The sequence below is a fragment of the Cebus imitator genome, unplaced genomic scaffold, assembly GCF_001604975.1.
Source record: "Cebus imitator isolate Cc_AM_T3 unplaced genomic scaffold, Cebus_imitator-1.0 Scaffold383, whole genome shotgun sequence".
Classification (NCBI taxonomy): Eukaryota; Metazoa; Chordata; class Mammalia; order Primates; family Cebidae; genus Cebus; species Cebus imitator.
In genome coordinates, this window is record NW_016107698.1 from 1,009,746 (window position 1) to 1,022,770 (window position 13,025).

Here is a 13,025-nt window from a genome sequence, read left to right on the forward strand (position 1 = left end):
TAGAGACAGGGTTTCACCATCTTGGCCAGGCTGGTCTTGAACTGCTGATCTCATGATCCACCCACCTCAGCCTCCCAAAGTTCTGGGATTACAGGTGTGAGCCACCTTGCCCGGCCATAATGGAATTTCAAGTAAGGTCACTGCTCTTTTTTAACACTGGAGCTCAGCCATTACTGTTTGAGAGGGCTTTGCTCCCACAGCTACTAAGTACAAAGTTCAATTCACTTTATGCAAATTGGAAAACCTCTCCACAGTCTTGACACCCAGGGTTATTGGCTTCTATCATAAATCAATTTCATGGTAAGGTGCAAAATATGATCATGATGGTTATCACAACTTTTAGTAAGTTAGCTGTTTTCTTCTCTTCCTGTCCAAAGGACGGTTGCCTCTTGATTGATAAGATGTTTAGTAGAGTAGCTTTTGGTTGTTCCACTATTTCATTTCCATTTTAAGAAGCCTTTTAAGAGATGATAAAATTCTAAATGAATTGAATTATATTAAGAAGCCATTTAAGAGATGGTAAAATTCTAAATGAATTGAATTCTATTTGTGCAATTCATACACTAATCCATTCATGCTGGGGATGGGATGGTGATTTAGAGCCCATTTAGATTTTTGAATGAAGAAAAAGGCTAATTTCTGCCTGTTAACCTATCCTATGAATTTTCAATTTGTCCAATTCCGAATGACTACTCCAACATCAGTTTAATTTTTTGGTTAATAGGTAGTTATATTTATAGCCATTTTCCCGACAGAAAATGTAGGCCACAAATCCTGCCACTTTTTATAACCAGTAAATATATGGTATTACTTTTTATAAGCAGTAAATATAATGTCGTTAAGTTGTTACTGACTTTGCTGATGATACCGTAGAATAGAGGAGTCAACTCTTTTTAGTTGTTAATTTTACTTTATAACAAAATATAGCAAATGCATTTATAAGTCTCATCATGAAAAAAGGAAATTAACATTTTATAACATTGAGAAGTTATCTATTAAAAATGCGTTCTTTCAGTTGACTCTCATCTGAGAAAGTTAGTTAATTATATCAGATATATTTTAAACATCATAGATTTAAATATTTTGTTAGTATGATAAAATTTGAAGTAAAGTCAGTAATTAAAAAAAAAGTTTCCCAAAATATTAAAAATGTTTATATAATCAACTAAATGGAAGAGATTGTTACTAAATAAATGCTATAAAATAAATTTATCACCTTTGCCCTTTTCTGCCCTTTTCTTTTCATTTGAATACTGTACTTCGGATCATATAATCACTGGGTACAAGGAACTTGCATTTGCCATACCATGTTAGCTGGAAATTAGCTATACTTGAAGTAACCTGAAATAACGAATTCAGTCACAAGTAGGCATTGTGGACTGGCAAAGTGATTTTTCAGATTGAGTAAAATCCTAACACAGCCTTCCTTATATTCTCCTTCAACTATTTCTGTAATTTCTAAAATGGATCTCTTCTAGCCCTAATATATTCAGTAGTTTAATCACCTGTTCACTTATTTTTTTTTTCTTCTTTCTGCTGGGGGAAAGGATGTCTGCAATTAATCAGAGTCAGTATTTCAAGATGTTTTCTCTGTATGTTATGTCCTGTCAGTGGGGAAGTTTTAAAATTGTTCTTGCATTTGTGATTCAGCTAAGCAAATGAATAACAGTATCTAGCTTTATATTAAGATGGTGACAAACTTACCAGCTTAAAGACTAGAGGGAATTTTATTTTTCTAGGTTGTAGTATTAGCCTTAAGCAATAAATAAGGATACATATTCTAAAATATGACTGCTTAGATTTGCTCTTAGTTGTGAGAACTTCTACTATCTTCATTTTTTATATAATCATTTTTCAGGATACTGCTTAATATATGTGGTGAATATCTGAGTCAATGTAGATATGCACATCATGGGCACATGAAATATTAGTGACAAAGTCATTCTTTAACTAATGAATTTTGCTGAAATTTTTGCCTGACAGTCCTTATTTATACTACAGTCTAGCAAAGGCAGTATCTATTGGCACAGCATTTAATATTTAAGTGTTTACCTTTTATTGCTTGATATATCATCTTGCTCTGCAGAGAACAACAGTCCTGGTTGTTCGTCTAGCTGAATAGCCACTACGTGCCGGAGATTGGTTCTGTCTACCTGGTAGCAAGATGTTTGAATGAGTTAGTAAAACAGGAATGTAATTCAAAGTGAGATTTTGTTGTTTTCATTTGATGCTGGTTGTTCTAGTGATAATGATGTGGGGTAAGTCCCAGATAGTAAAGTCAAGTTCCTTAAAGGAACTTGTTCCTCCCTTGATATTTTTTCAGTGTTCTCAATGACACTTATCAATCCAGTGAGCACAAAATGAAGAAAACATAACAAAAATTAATTTGCCAAATGTGTCACATCTTCCTTATTTGCTTTTGGATTTGGGGAGTTTTCAAGCACTCTATGATTCTTTACCCCATGTTGTTTGTATTTCCTTATAGCTATGGCTAGTTCAACCTCACCAGTATTTTTAATCTTGCCTTATCCCAAGGACAGATCTTAAGTTGAACAGGAGCAATTTTAAGAACTCAGAGTACTTAGTAAGCATAAAATAATAATATGACGTACTGAACAAGAATTATGCTGAAGGCTTTGTATATTCTCAGTTAATGCTAACATCACCCATACAAATTGTATATCATTCATCCAAGTGCACACAAGAATGGATGATTCCTTAACTATTCATAATGTGCAGTTGAGAACATTGAAAAGACATTAAGGCACAACTAATCTTATGAGACAAATTTAGCATTTGCAATCACCCAGTAGGTAAAGGATTTTAAGACAGTGATGAAAACAGGAATATATTTCAAATAAAAACATATGAGGATGGAAGGGTATAGCATAATCTGTGACATATATGTATATATGTTTGTAAATACATATACGTACTCACATATATATATATATCTCAAAATGTATTTTTAAGAACAGTGAAAAAGATGCAAAGACTACATGCCAAATCATTAACCTTGAGTAGCAGAATACTAGGAGTAAGGGGAAAGATACATTTTCAAATATTACTTCATAGATTTAACTTTTTATCAAAAAAGATATTATAAGTTTGTAATTTGGAAGAAAGGTTTATTTCCTAGGTGACAAATCAATCTTGATTTGCCAGAAGACAAACCTTGACCATAAAATGATAGACTCATACCTTTCCCAATATTTTACAATTAAGAATAATGATCCACTGCTCATTCAGAGAAAAACTCCCTTTCATGATAAATGACAGTGTAAAAGAAAACTTGAAGAAAAATCACAATTCATTTTTTATATTATTTTAAAACATTTGTTTGAAAGGCTAATGCATAAATAAAATATGTACTTTTTATTCTGTTCATTGTGCACTTAACATTTATGTATTTTATAGTTCCTCTATCTGTACATAAGTCATAGAGTTTATTGTTAATGGTTTTTTCTTTGCTATCCTCATAAACGTAATTGCCTGTAGCTTAGCACCCATGAGTAACCTAGCAACAAGTCAGCTCTCCAGCAAGTAAGAAATGAATGCAAACAAAGTGTTAACGGAAAAAGCATTCAGTTTAAGAATACTGGCGTATGTATGTTATTAAAAATCAAGATGCAACATTCTAATTTTGATAAAACACATAACAATAGGTATTGATTTTATATTAAACAACAGTTTTTGCCTCTTTCATTCATAAAAAAATGGAGTCTACCTCAAACTGCACTATTAACTAGGAAACTGAATATTCATATTTTCCCTGGCAGCCTGTTCATTACAGATTACATGAGAAAAGTGTTTTGGCTTGCTTTTATTATATAGTACATGAGTTTACTAGATTAAATTTCACTAATACACCTTCCTGACAGTGATGCATTGCTCATTTCTTAAATAGTTTTAGAATAATGTTTTTTTCAAGGGGATGTGCTTACGGTACTGTACTTTTGAGGTGGTCGGCTTTCAGGAATACCATGAAGAATTCCACTTTGTGTTTCACATTTCAAGACTTTGATACATTTAATATTAGTTTCTTTTGGTGAAAGTTAACTTCTATATTTGCTGAATAATTGCACTTAGAAAATATATCTCCTGTTTTAGAAGTTTAAGTTCATAAAGGAAGAATATTGATTATTAGGGAAAGCTACAATTTTATAAGATGATAATTTATGTAATAAATAGACCAAGATTCGGAGGGAAACACATACTGGCAAATACCTTTCACTAAATAGCAAGGCTTCTACTTTATGCCAGGACAAAATTACTTGGCCCTTATCAATTTGTTAGGTAGTTCACTAAATTCCAGGAAATCTCAGAGCCCTATAGAAAGAAGATTGAGGTAAAGGACAGCAGGATGAGATGTAGCCTGAACATATGATTGTGCATATAAAATGGATGCATCGAGTTGGAAAACTAGAAAGCATCTGCTCCCTGGTGGAGATACATATTTTTTCCAAATGCCCTGAGTGTATATTAACTTTTAAACTTTTACCTTCAATGACTCTGAATTTTTTCTCTAATCACAATTAGGATGTGAACTCAACTCTGACTTCTTTCTCTGTCCTCCCAGAGGCCCCATCACCAGGGAAGGTAGGGGATAAAAATCATGAGACCCTTAAAGAGAGGGCTAAACACACTTAAGATGATAATTATATTTCTTCTATAGGTGAAAAACTTGGTTACTTATGTGATTTAGATTAAACTGAGTCACTGTAAATAAATGAAGAAATAATATTCTTCACATGGTAAAGTCATCAAAAGATACCTTAGCTACAGTTGGATAGAATGACTTTATGGAATTTATACCCAAAATGTCATGATAGATTAACATGGTTTATCTGTAAAGATGCTACATATCATAGCTGGAGTCACTAGTCAACTTCAGGAAGATGGCTTCTTTAATGTGGTATATGCACATTAACTTCCCCTTGCACCATAAATGTCCCAATGGAGTCATACTGTTGAAAAAGTTCACTTTGGGAGGTTGACGTCCTGGAGGATAGGAATAATCAGCTTTTATCCAGCATTTGCTATAGTACATTACATATTATAAGCTTGCAACACATGATTAATCTTTTTTAAATTAGCATTAGAGGGTGTGTCTGAAAGATCCATAACAATCACTGCAATTTTATTAAAATAACCTAACCTATATAATAAATGTTACCAGAAAAATTCAAACACTTAAAATACTGTATGCCCTTGTGGAGAAAATGTTTAAAACTCTATTATAGACATACATTAATTACCAGAAAACTATTGTTAAATTGTAAAATTTATCTAAAAGGAACTGTACTTGTTATTGCAGGTTTGGTTACAAAAGTACGGCTACCTTCCACCGACTGACCCCAGAATGTCAGTGCTGCGCTCTGCAGAGACCATGCAGTCCGCCCTAGCTGCCATGCAGCAGTTCTATGGCATTAACATGACAGGAAAAGTGGACAGAAACACAATTGAGTAAGTAATGGCACTTACACTCCATTCTTTTTGGTCCTTGAGCCAAACTAAGTAGTCTGGAAAACTTTATCTAAACTCCACCAACCATTACTCCATTACACCAAATGGAGTAATTTGTCTCATGAACTTTCTTTGAAATTATATAACCTAATTTAGCCCCACTCCTCCAAGATTTCATTAGATATTTAAAGCTCAATGTCAAGTTTGCCCACCTGATTTTAGCAACATATTTTCAAAGTAGTAAAGAAAATATGAATGAGAGTTGAAGTAGGTGTACAGTTGAAGCCACTACAAGAAGAGTGACCATGAGAAACAGAGATGGGTTGTGTGCTGATGAGACTGGATAAAGAAAATGTGGCACATATACACCATGGAATACTATGTAGCCATAAGAAACAACAAGTTCATGTCCTTTGCAGGGACACAGATAAAGCTGAAAACCATCATTCTCAGCAAACTGACACAACAGAAAACCAAACACCACATGCTCTCACTCATAAGTGGGTGTTGAACAATAAGAACACATGGACACAGGAAGGGGAACATCACACACTGGGGCCTGTTGGGGGAGGGGGACTAGTGGAGGGATAGCAGGGGTTGGGGGGATTAGGGAGGGATAACATTAGGAGAAATACCTAATGCAGATGAGAGGGTGATGGATGCAGCGAACCAACATGGCATGTGTATACCTATGTAACAAACCTGCGCGATCTGCACATGTACCCCAGAACTTAAAGAATAATTTAAAAAAAGAAAGAAAAATAAAGAATCCTTGATACTCACAAAATTTACCTATTTTTTCTTACTTAGTTTGATCATGGTACATCAGCCTTCCACAGTAAGAAGGGCAATGATGCATTTTTCTCTCTGCTTTCTCAAATAAAGACACTAAATGTCAAAGGCTAAGTGAACTGCAGAGTAGTTACAGAACCTGTCCTTTGATATTTGATCTGGGGAACTTGCCCTGCTATATATCTTGAGAAAAGACATACTGTTTTTCTTTTGAAACCTTAAATACTTGGATTATCTGGACTCAGACATACTTAATTAATTCTGACATATCAAACTAATTTAATACATAATTTTGAAATTATATTTTGCCTTCTAATGTTTGCAGCATGATGTCAGTCATAATATTTTTATTTCATCAAGGCAGGGGAACCTTTATAAATAATAAAGGCTTTGAGATTAAACTTCAAAGCAGTTAGAAAATATAAATACATTACCTCCCCTAGCACTTTTGAGAGATGCATAAATATTAACTTTGATCTACATCTTGGAAAACAGAATCAAGAGGAAAAAGAATGTATTCTGCCACTATTAAAAACTTGTTGTAAATATTGGGAATAGAGTTTTGATATTTTGGACCTGCTGCCCTCTAATCACTGCAATTCTCTCTAAATAGTATAATATCATTTTAAGTCATAATATGCCCCTTGTCTTAAATAAATATAGTTTTAAGTTAATCAAAAGCCTCCAGCAAGTCCTGTGTTTTACGTACTATACCAAATTCCATTTAAATTGTACTCCTCATCCCAGAATTTTGCAAAGTGCTGTGGACAGCATTCTTGTTCGTAATAGAGAGCTGTTAGCTTCTGATTCATTTCTTGGAAAATATGACACAATTCATAAAAATACAAATAAATTGAGGACTTGGGAAACAAATTAGCTTACTTTGTTTGAATGTCTAACTTGACTAGTGCCAGAATAATAAGGAAGTTTGTGATATTTATTACTAGTTATTAAATTTAAGAAAGTGAAGCCCTAGAAAAGTTGTGTCTACCTTTCTGCCAGGTTTGTGAGCTGTTGGTCATTGGAAGGACTTGGGATGGAAAGGTTTAGTTTCCCGAAAGTGGCTGAAGAAAGGTTTTTGTCAGGAGGTAATGGAACCGTAATGTGCACAGGATTTATTTGGGCCCTTCATGTGGAAAGGTGTCTGAGCAGTTTACTGTTCTCTGGCAGGAGGATGTAAAAAATGTGAAGGCGTAGAGAAGGACACTGGCCTTTTTTTGGGCACAGAGTGGCTCAGATTCCAGACCAGTAAAAATGATCGTGTCACTGTGTGGGAGTTAAAGCAGAATCTCTGTGATATAGCATTATAGAGATAAGATCAACTATATAGGCAGCCCATAATTTAAAATCAAAGGGATTTTTTTTTTTTTTTTTGCTTGTTTGTTTTGGGGTTTGGAGCTGTTTTGTTTTTGTTTTTGTTTGAACAAAGCCTTGTTCTATTTCAGGCTTGGATTTTCTCGGTGTCTTTTTAGGAATTGGCAGTGCATCTTTCTCTTCAAACAGTGTTTCACCTGGCAGTTATTTCTAGGTGAAACCGCGAAAGCCTTGTTAATTCCTCCTTATCTTCCGTTGCTAGCCTGCCGTGTCTCCTCTGCTCACTTGTCTGCTTGGATACTTCATTCACATTGTCACTTCAAGTAGAAACCCTCTGGCTTCATTTGCTTCCTGCCTGTTTCTTTTCTACTGTTGCACTTTTAATCTTAAGGTATTATTGCTCAAGTTACTCAGCTGAAATCGTGTACTGTTTTTGGAAGCATAATCTCCATCATCGTGCTATTAAAGCAATCATCTGTGCTTTTATAATTTTGAATTTGTGGCAACAATCCATGCTGAAATCACACTGTTATATTGCAGTCAAATTATAAGGTATGAATTTTTATCTGACACTTATTACATAAAATATGAACTATAGTTATAGATCTAAATTATTCCTCAGTGTTAATATAATATCTTAACCATTTTCAGTGCTTTAAACTGTTATATAATTTTAGACTCTTATCAAGATCAATTGTTTTTAAATTAAATAATTATATCCTCCTTTGGCAGATAGACATGTGATGTGTTGAATTTGTAATTATTGGGTAATTTAAAATAATGATGACAATTGCAGTAATCCGTATATTAAACTGAATAAATTAACCATTTTCAAGCAATAAATTAAGGTATGATCTTAAATGGAATATTATATTGCTTTGATATTAACTAACAAAGGTGTTAGAGATCATAATACTTATTCCCTCCCACAGAATGAGTTCATCAGTGATTCTTTTATAGATGCATAATGAATTTTTATAAGCAATTTCCCTTAAATTTCTTAATGAATGGAGCAATCTATATTATACATAAACTGTATCTATTTAGCAAGGAAACAAAAAAATAGCAAGGTAATAAAGAAAATGAGCCTGTTATGTTTTATAATTTTAATAGCAATTTTTTTCATATTAGTTTATCTTTTTTATGTACACAGTGGTATGCACTCAAGTGTCCTTGGGGAATATTTCTTTTTTAACTTTCTAAAATTATTATGGATATATAATATATGTATAGGGTACATATTATGTTTGATACAGGCATATAGTACATAAAATCAAATTAGGGTAGTTGGATATCTATCACCACAAGTATTTGCCATTTATTTGTATTAGGGTCATTCCAAACCTACTCTTTTAGTTTTAAATATACAATAAATTGTTTTTAACTGTAGTCACACTATTGTGCTATTTACTGCTATATCTTATACATTCTACCTAACTATATTTTGTTCCCATTAACTGCCCCTTCTTTATTATACCTGCCTTCCTACTATCCTTCCCAGACTCAACATATATGAGAACATGCAATGCAATATTTGTCTTTTTGTGCCTGGCTTATTTCACTTAATATAATGTTTTCCAATTCTATCCATGTTGCTGCAAATCCAATGAAAGGATTTTAGTTTTTATGGCTGAATAATATTCCATTGTTTATACATACCATGTTTTCTTTATCCATTCTCCCATTGACAGACACTTCATATGATTCCATACCTTAGCTATTGTGAAAAGTGCTGCAATAAACAAGGGAGTGTAGATATCTTTTCAATATACTGATACCCTTTCCTTTGGATATATGCCCAGCAGTGGGATTGTTAGATCATATGATAGTTCTATTTTTAGTTTTTTAGGGAACCTCCATACTGTTCTCCATAGTTGTTATACTAATTTGTATTTCCATAAGTAGTGTATAAGGATTTTCCTTTCTTTAGACCCTCATCAGCATTCATTATTGCCTGTCGTTTTGATAAAAGCTTGTTTAACTGGGGTAGGAAGATATCTCACTTTATAGAAATTTAACTTAATTAAAATTTATTTAAGACTGAATAAGTAGTTTTTTCAAGTCATTTCAATGAAACTATAGTGATATTTGAATTCTTAATTTGATAAATAAAATGCTTATTTAGATATACCAAGAACTTCAACATTTTTGGCTTATCAATATGTTTTATGATTCTTATTCTTTTAATGGCCAAGAGAACACTGTCTATCTTCTTTTTCAATTTGGATATAAAATATATATTCTTGAGCAACTTATGTTCTTTTTTTTATTTCTGAAAAATACTCATGGCATTAAAACACTATCACATTATAGGATGGGTCAGTCCTCATTTTGGTGGCAGCAGAAGGAAGGTTGATAGCTAGTAAGCAGGGGACCTTAGATTCCTATTCTGAAAGGTAAAAAGTTGAAAGAATTGGTGCTGACACTAACTGAACTTTGTTCACATTGAAATCATGGTGGCTTAATACACTCTTGTTCTTGGTCAGGTATTTAGGTACTTTAACTTTGCCATTTCAATCTGTGTGTCTATGCAGGCAGTTAATGAGTCTGTAGAAAAAAGAAACTCTGGACTAGAGTGAGCTGTCAGCTGCAACATTTTTAGCCCTAAGTTAATTTACTTTTAAAAATCTTCCCATGGCAACTGGATTTGACTCTATGAATATAAACAAAATCTAAGGATTTTTAAAAAGTAATTAAAATAAGCATATTTAAAAATTTCTGGAAGGATATTTAGGGACTACTATAAATAGCAAATATTACTTGTACTTTTATTTAAAACTTGAAAAAGTATGCAGAATGAAAACTTATTTAACATATTATTCTGGTGAATATTGTTCTTAGAACACTTACTGATAAAGTACAACATATATATTTGGCAGTCGTTTTCTTTTTTCTTGGTAAAGGTAGGAGTATGTACACAGAGCCACTGTGTGGCAGAGCTCTAGCTGCAAGGGATGGTGTTTACTTGGTATTTTGTTGAAGCACTGCCTTCTAGCAGCACCACTACGGGATACCTGGTACACGGACTATAACCTAAGGACACCTCTCAGAGTTATGTAGTCAGTGGTCTTCTGTGTTTGACATAAATGCCCATCTTATTAAATATTTTTTAAAAATATGTTTTACTGAAGCTAATAGACACTTTCAGATAGCGTGTGTGTGTGTGTGTGTGTGTGTGTGTTCGTACAGCAAACTGTTTAGAAGCTTCTGGCTACTTTATTTACATAAAACAGGGGACAGTGAAGCTGCTTATTTACATTTCTAATATCAAAGTACCAAAAAGATCCCTGTTTTAAATAACATACATATAGGTCAAAGGGAGGTGAAGCACACTGATATTTGTATGCTGCTGCTGCTGTTGCTGCTTGTATCACTACTACCGCAGTACAACTATTTCCTGATATTTGTAAAATAGTTATTAGAATTGGAATTGTAAGTTAATAATAGTAGTTACTGTCTGCTAGACACTATTTTAAGTGTTTAAAATGATTTAAATAATTTATTCTTCACAATAACCCAGTAAGAAAGGTAATATTATCATCTCCTTTTTATAGATGTGGAAACTGAAGCATAAAAAGAAACAGTAACCTGACAATTATTGTAGAGCTAGTGAGTCAGTGAGTGGAGCCAGCGTGGTAACTCTGCAGCTTGGCACCAGGATCTCTGCTTTCAATTTTTATACTCCTCTCAGGAACACTGATTCTAGACATTTTTTTTCTTTTTTAAATTGAGTTAATTTAAATGAAGTCATTAATGATTTTCCCACCTAATTTTAAAATTCTCTAGTTTCTTGAAAATTAAATCAGTGTTAAAAATCAGTACTATATTTATGAAAACTGAAGCCATGCCATTATTTACACCTTGATAATTACAAAATGCCTTTTACTGTTAACTGCCTACCCCATGCTGCAGTGCTCCTTCCCCATGTCTTTATCTGCTTTAGGATGTCAACTTAAAAATTTCTCACAAATGAGTCAGTCAAGAAAAAGAAAAAGCACGGTCATATGATTTGTGTGTTGACACACTGAAAAAGTAACTATGTTTAACCAGTGACACTGTCACAAAAAAGTACTTCCTGAAATAGTGTGCTATTGAAAGCTTTTTAAAAAAAGGTGGCAACTAGATTTCGCCAAGTTGCCAGTTGGTAATAAGCAAATATATATATACTACACTTATATGTTAACTTTATATGTAGATATTCGTAGTTATAATCCTGCTTTTTGTGTTAACAGGTATTGTGGGATTTATCAAACTGAAATTTGAATGCTGCTAACGTTTTGGTGCCTAATAAATTCATATTACCTATTTGGGCAACTGGAAATGAACCTGACTCCTAGGCTGTAATTGAATAATAACATTAACATGCCAGTTTTGCATTTAATATTAGACAACATTTAATGCACTGATGAGTCCTGTTAAACACTGACCATTCTTTATGTCCATTGGGAACTTTAAAAGTTCTATAAGAAAGAAACTGCCTGCTTATTAAAATGTTTCAAGTCATATACAAAATGTTTCAAGTGATATGCAAAAGCCTGAAGATCCATTTAGCTTAGATTCTGTGTCATGTTCAGTAGTGTGATGTGCTTTGAATGTATTTATGAAATTTTACATACTTTGAGAAGATAACACCCACTAATATGTCTGTGCCAGCATATTTGGATACAAATATTGGTGAAGCTAACATAAATTATTCTCAACTTGACCAATCTTCATTCAGAGTTACTTTCATTAAATCATTAGTTAATATTAAATTGTATGTGTTATGCATATTTCTTAGGTGTAAATCATCTACTTCATGATTTTGCTTTATATAAGTGTCCATGTAATATCTCTACAATAATCATTTGTTCAAGGCACAGAGTTGGAAAAAGTTATGAAGTCCAGGAAATATGTCGGGTTGTCGAAATGATCAGTATATGCCACAAGACATATAGATTTGGTTCATTTGCTTCATGTTTCTTATTGGCAACTTCACTAGGCACTGACCACATGCTGGGCTCTCTACCCTCGCTCACAGGTCAGTGGTTGATAGAGACAGACACATACAAATCAGGATACACATAAGACATGCTGTATTGGGGTGGTAAACCATATCTATATGACTTGAATATTAATAATAATTAGGATTCTCAGGGTAAACAAGGTGTAAAATGTATTCCAGACAGAGGTCATTGCATACAAGGGCAGAAGAGGCTTGGTTCTGTAGAAACTCTAGTGGATTTTGAAAAGGAGGAGGACAGGAAACACCCTTGCTAAATAGATCTGAATAAGATTCTTTCTTTTTTTTAATTTTTAAATATTGTTTTTTTATTTTTATTTCCATTTATTTTATTGCATTTTATGTTTTGGGGTACATGTGAAGAACATGCAAGATTGTTGCATAGGTACACACGTGGCAGTGTGATTTGCTGCCTTCCTCCCCATCACCTACATCTGGCATCTCTCCCCTT

General features: G+C 33.3%; 1 protein-coding gene across 1 annotated transcript in view; it reads left to right on the forward strand.

Annotated features, from left to right (window-relative positions):
- MMP16 (matrix metallopeptidase 16) overlaps positions 1-13,025 on the forward strand; it is a 275,667-nt gene that overhangs the window by 133,756 nt on the left and 128,886 nt on the right. Inside the window, exon 2 of the mRNA XM_017507692.2 lies at positions 5,318-5,466. Coding sequence (XP_017363181.1) covers positions 5,318-5,466 — 149 coding nt within the window. The remainder of the gene's footprint in view (positions 1-5,317; positions 5,467-13,025) is intronic.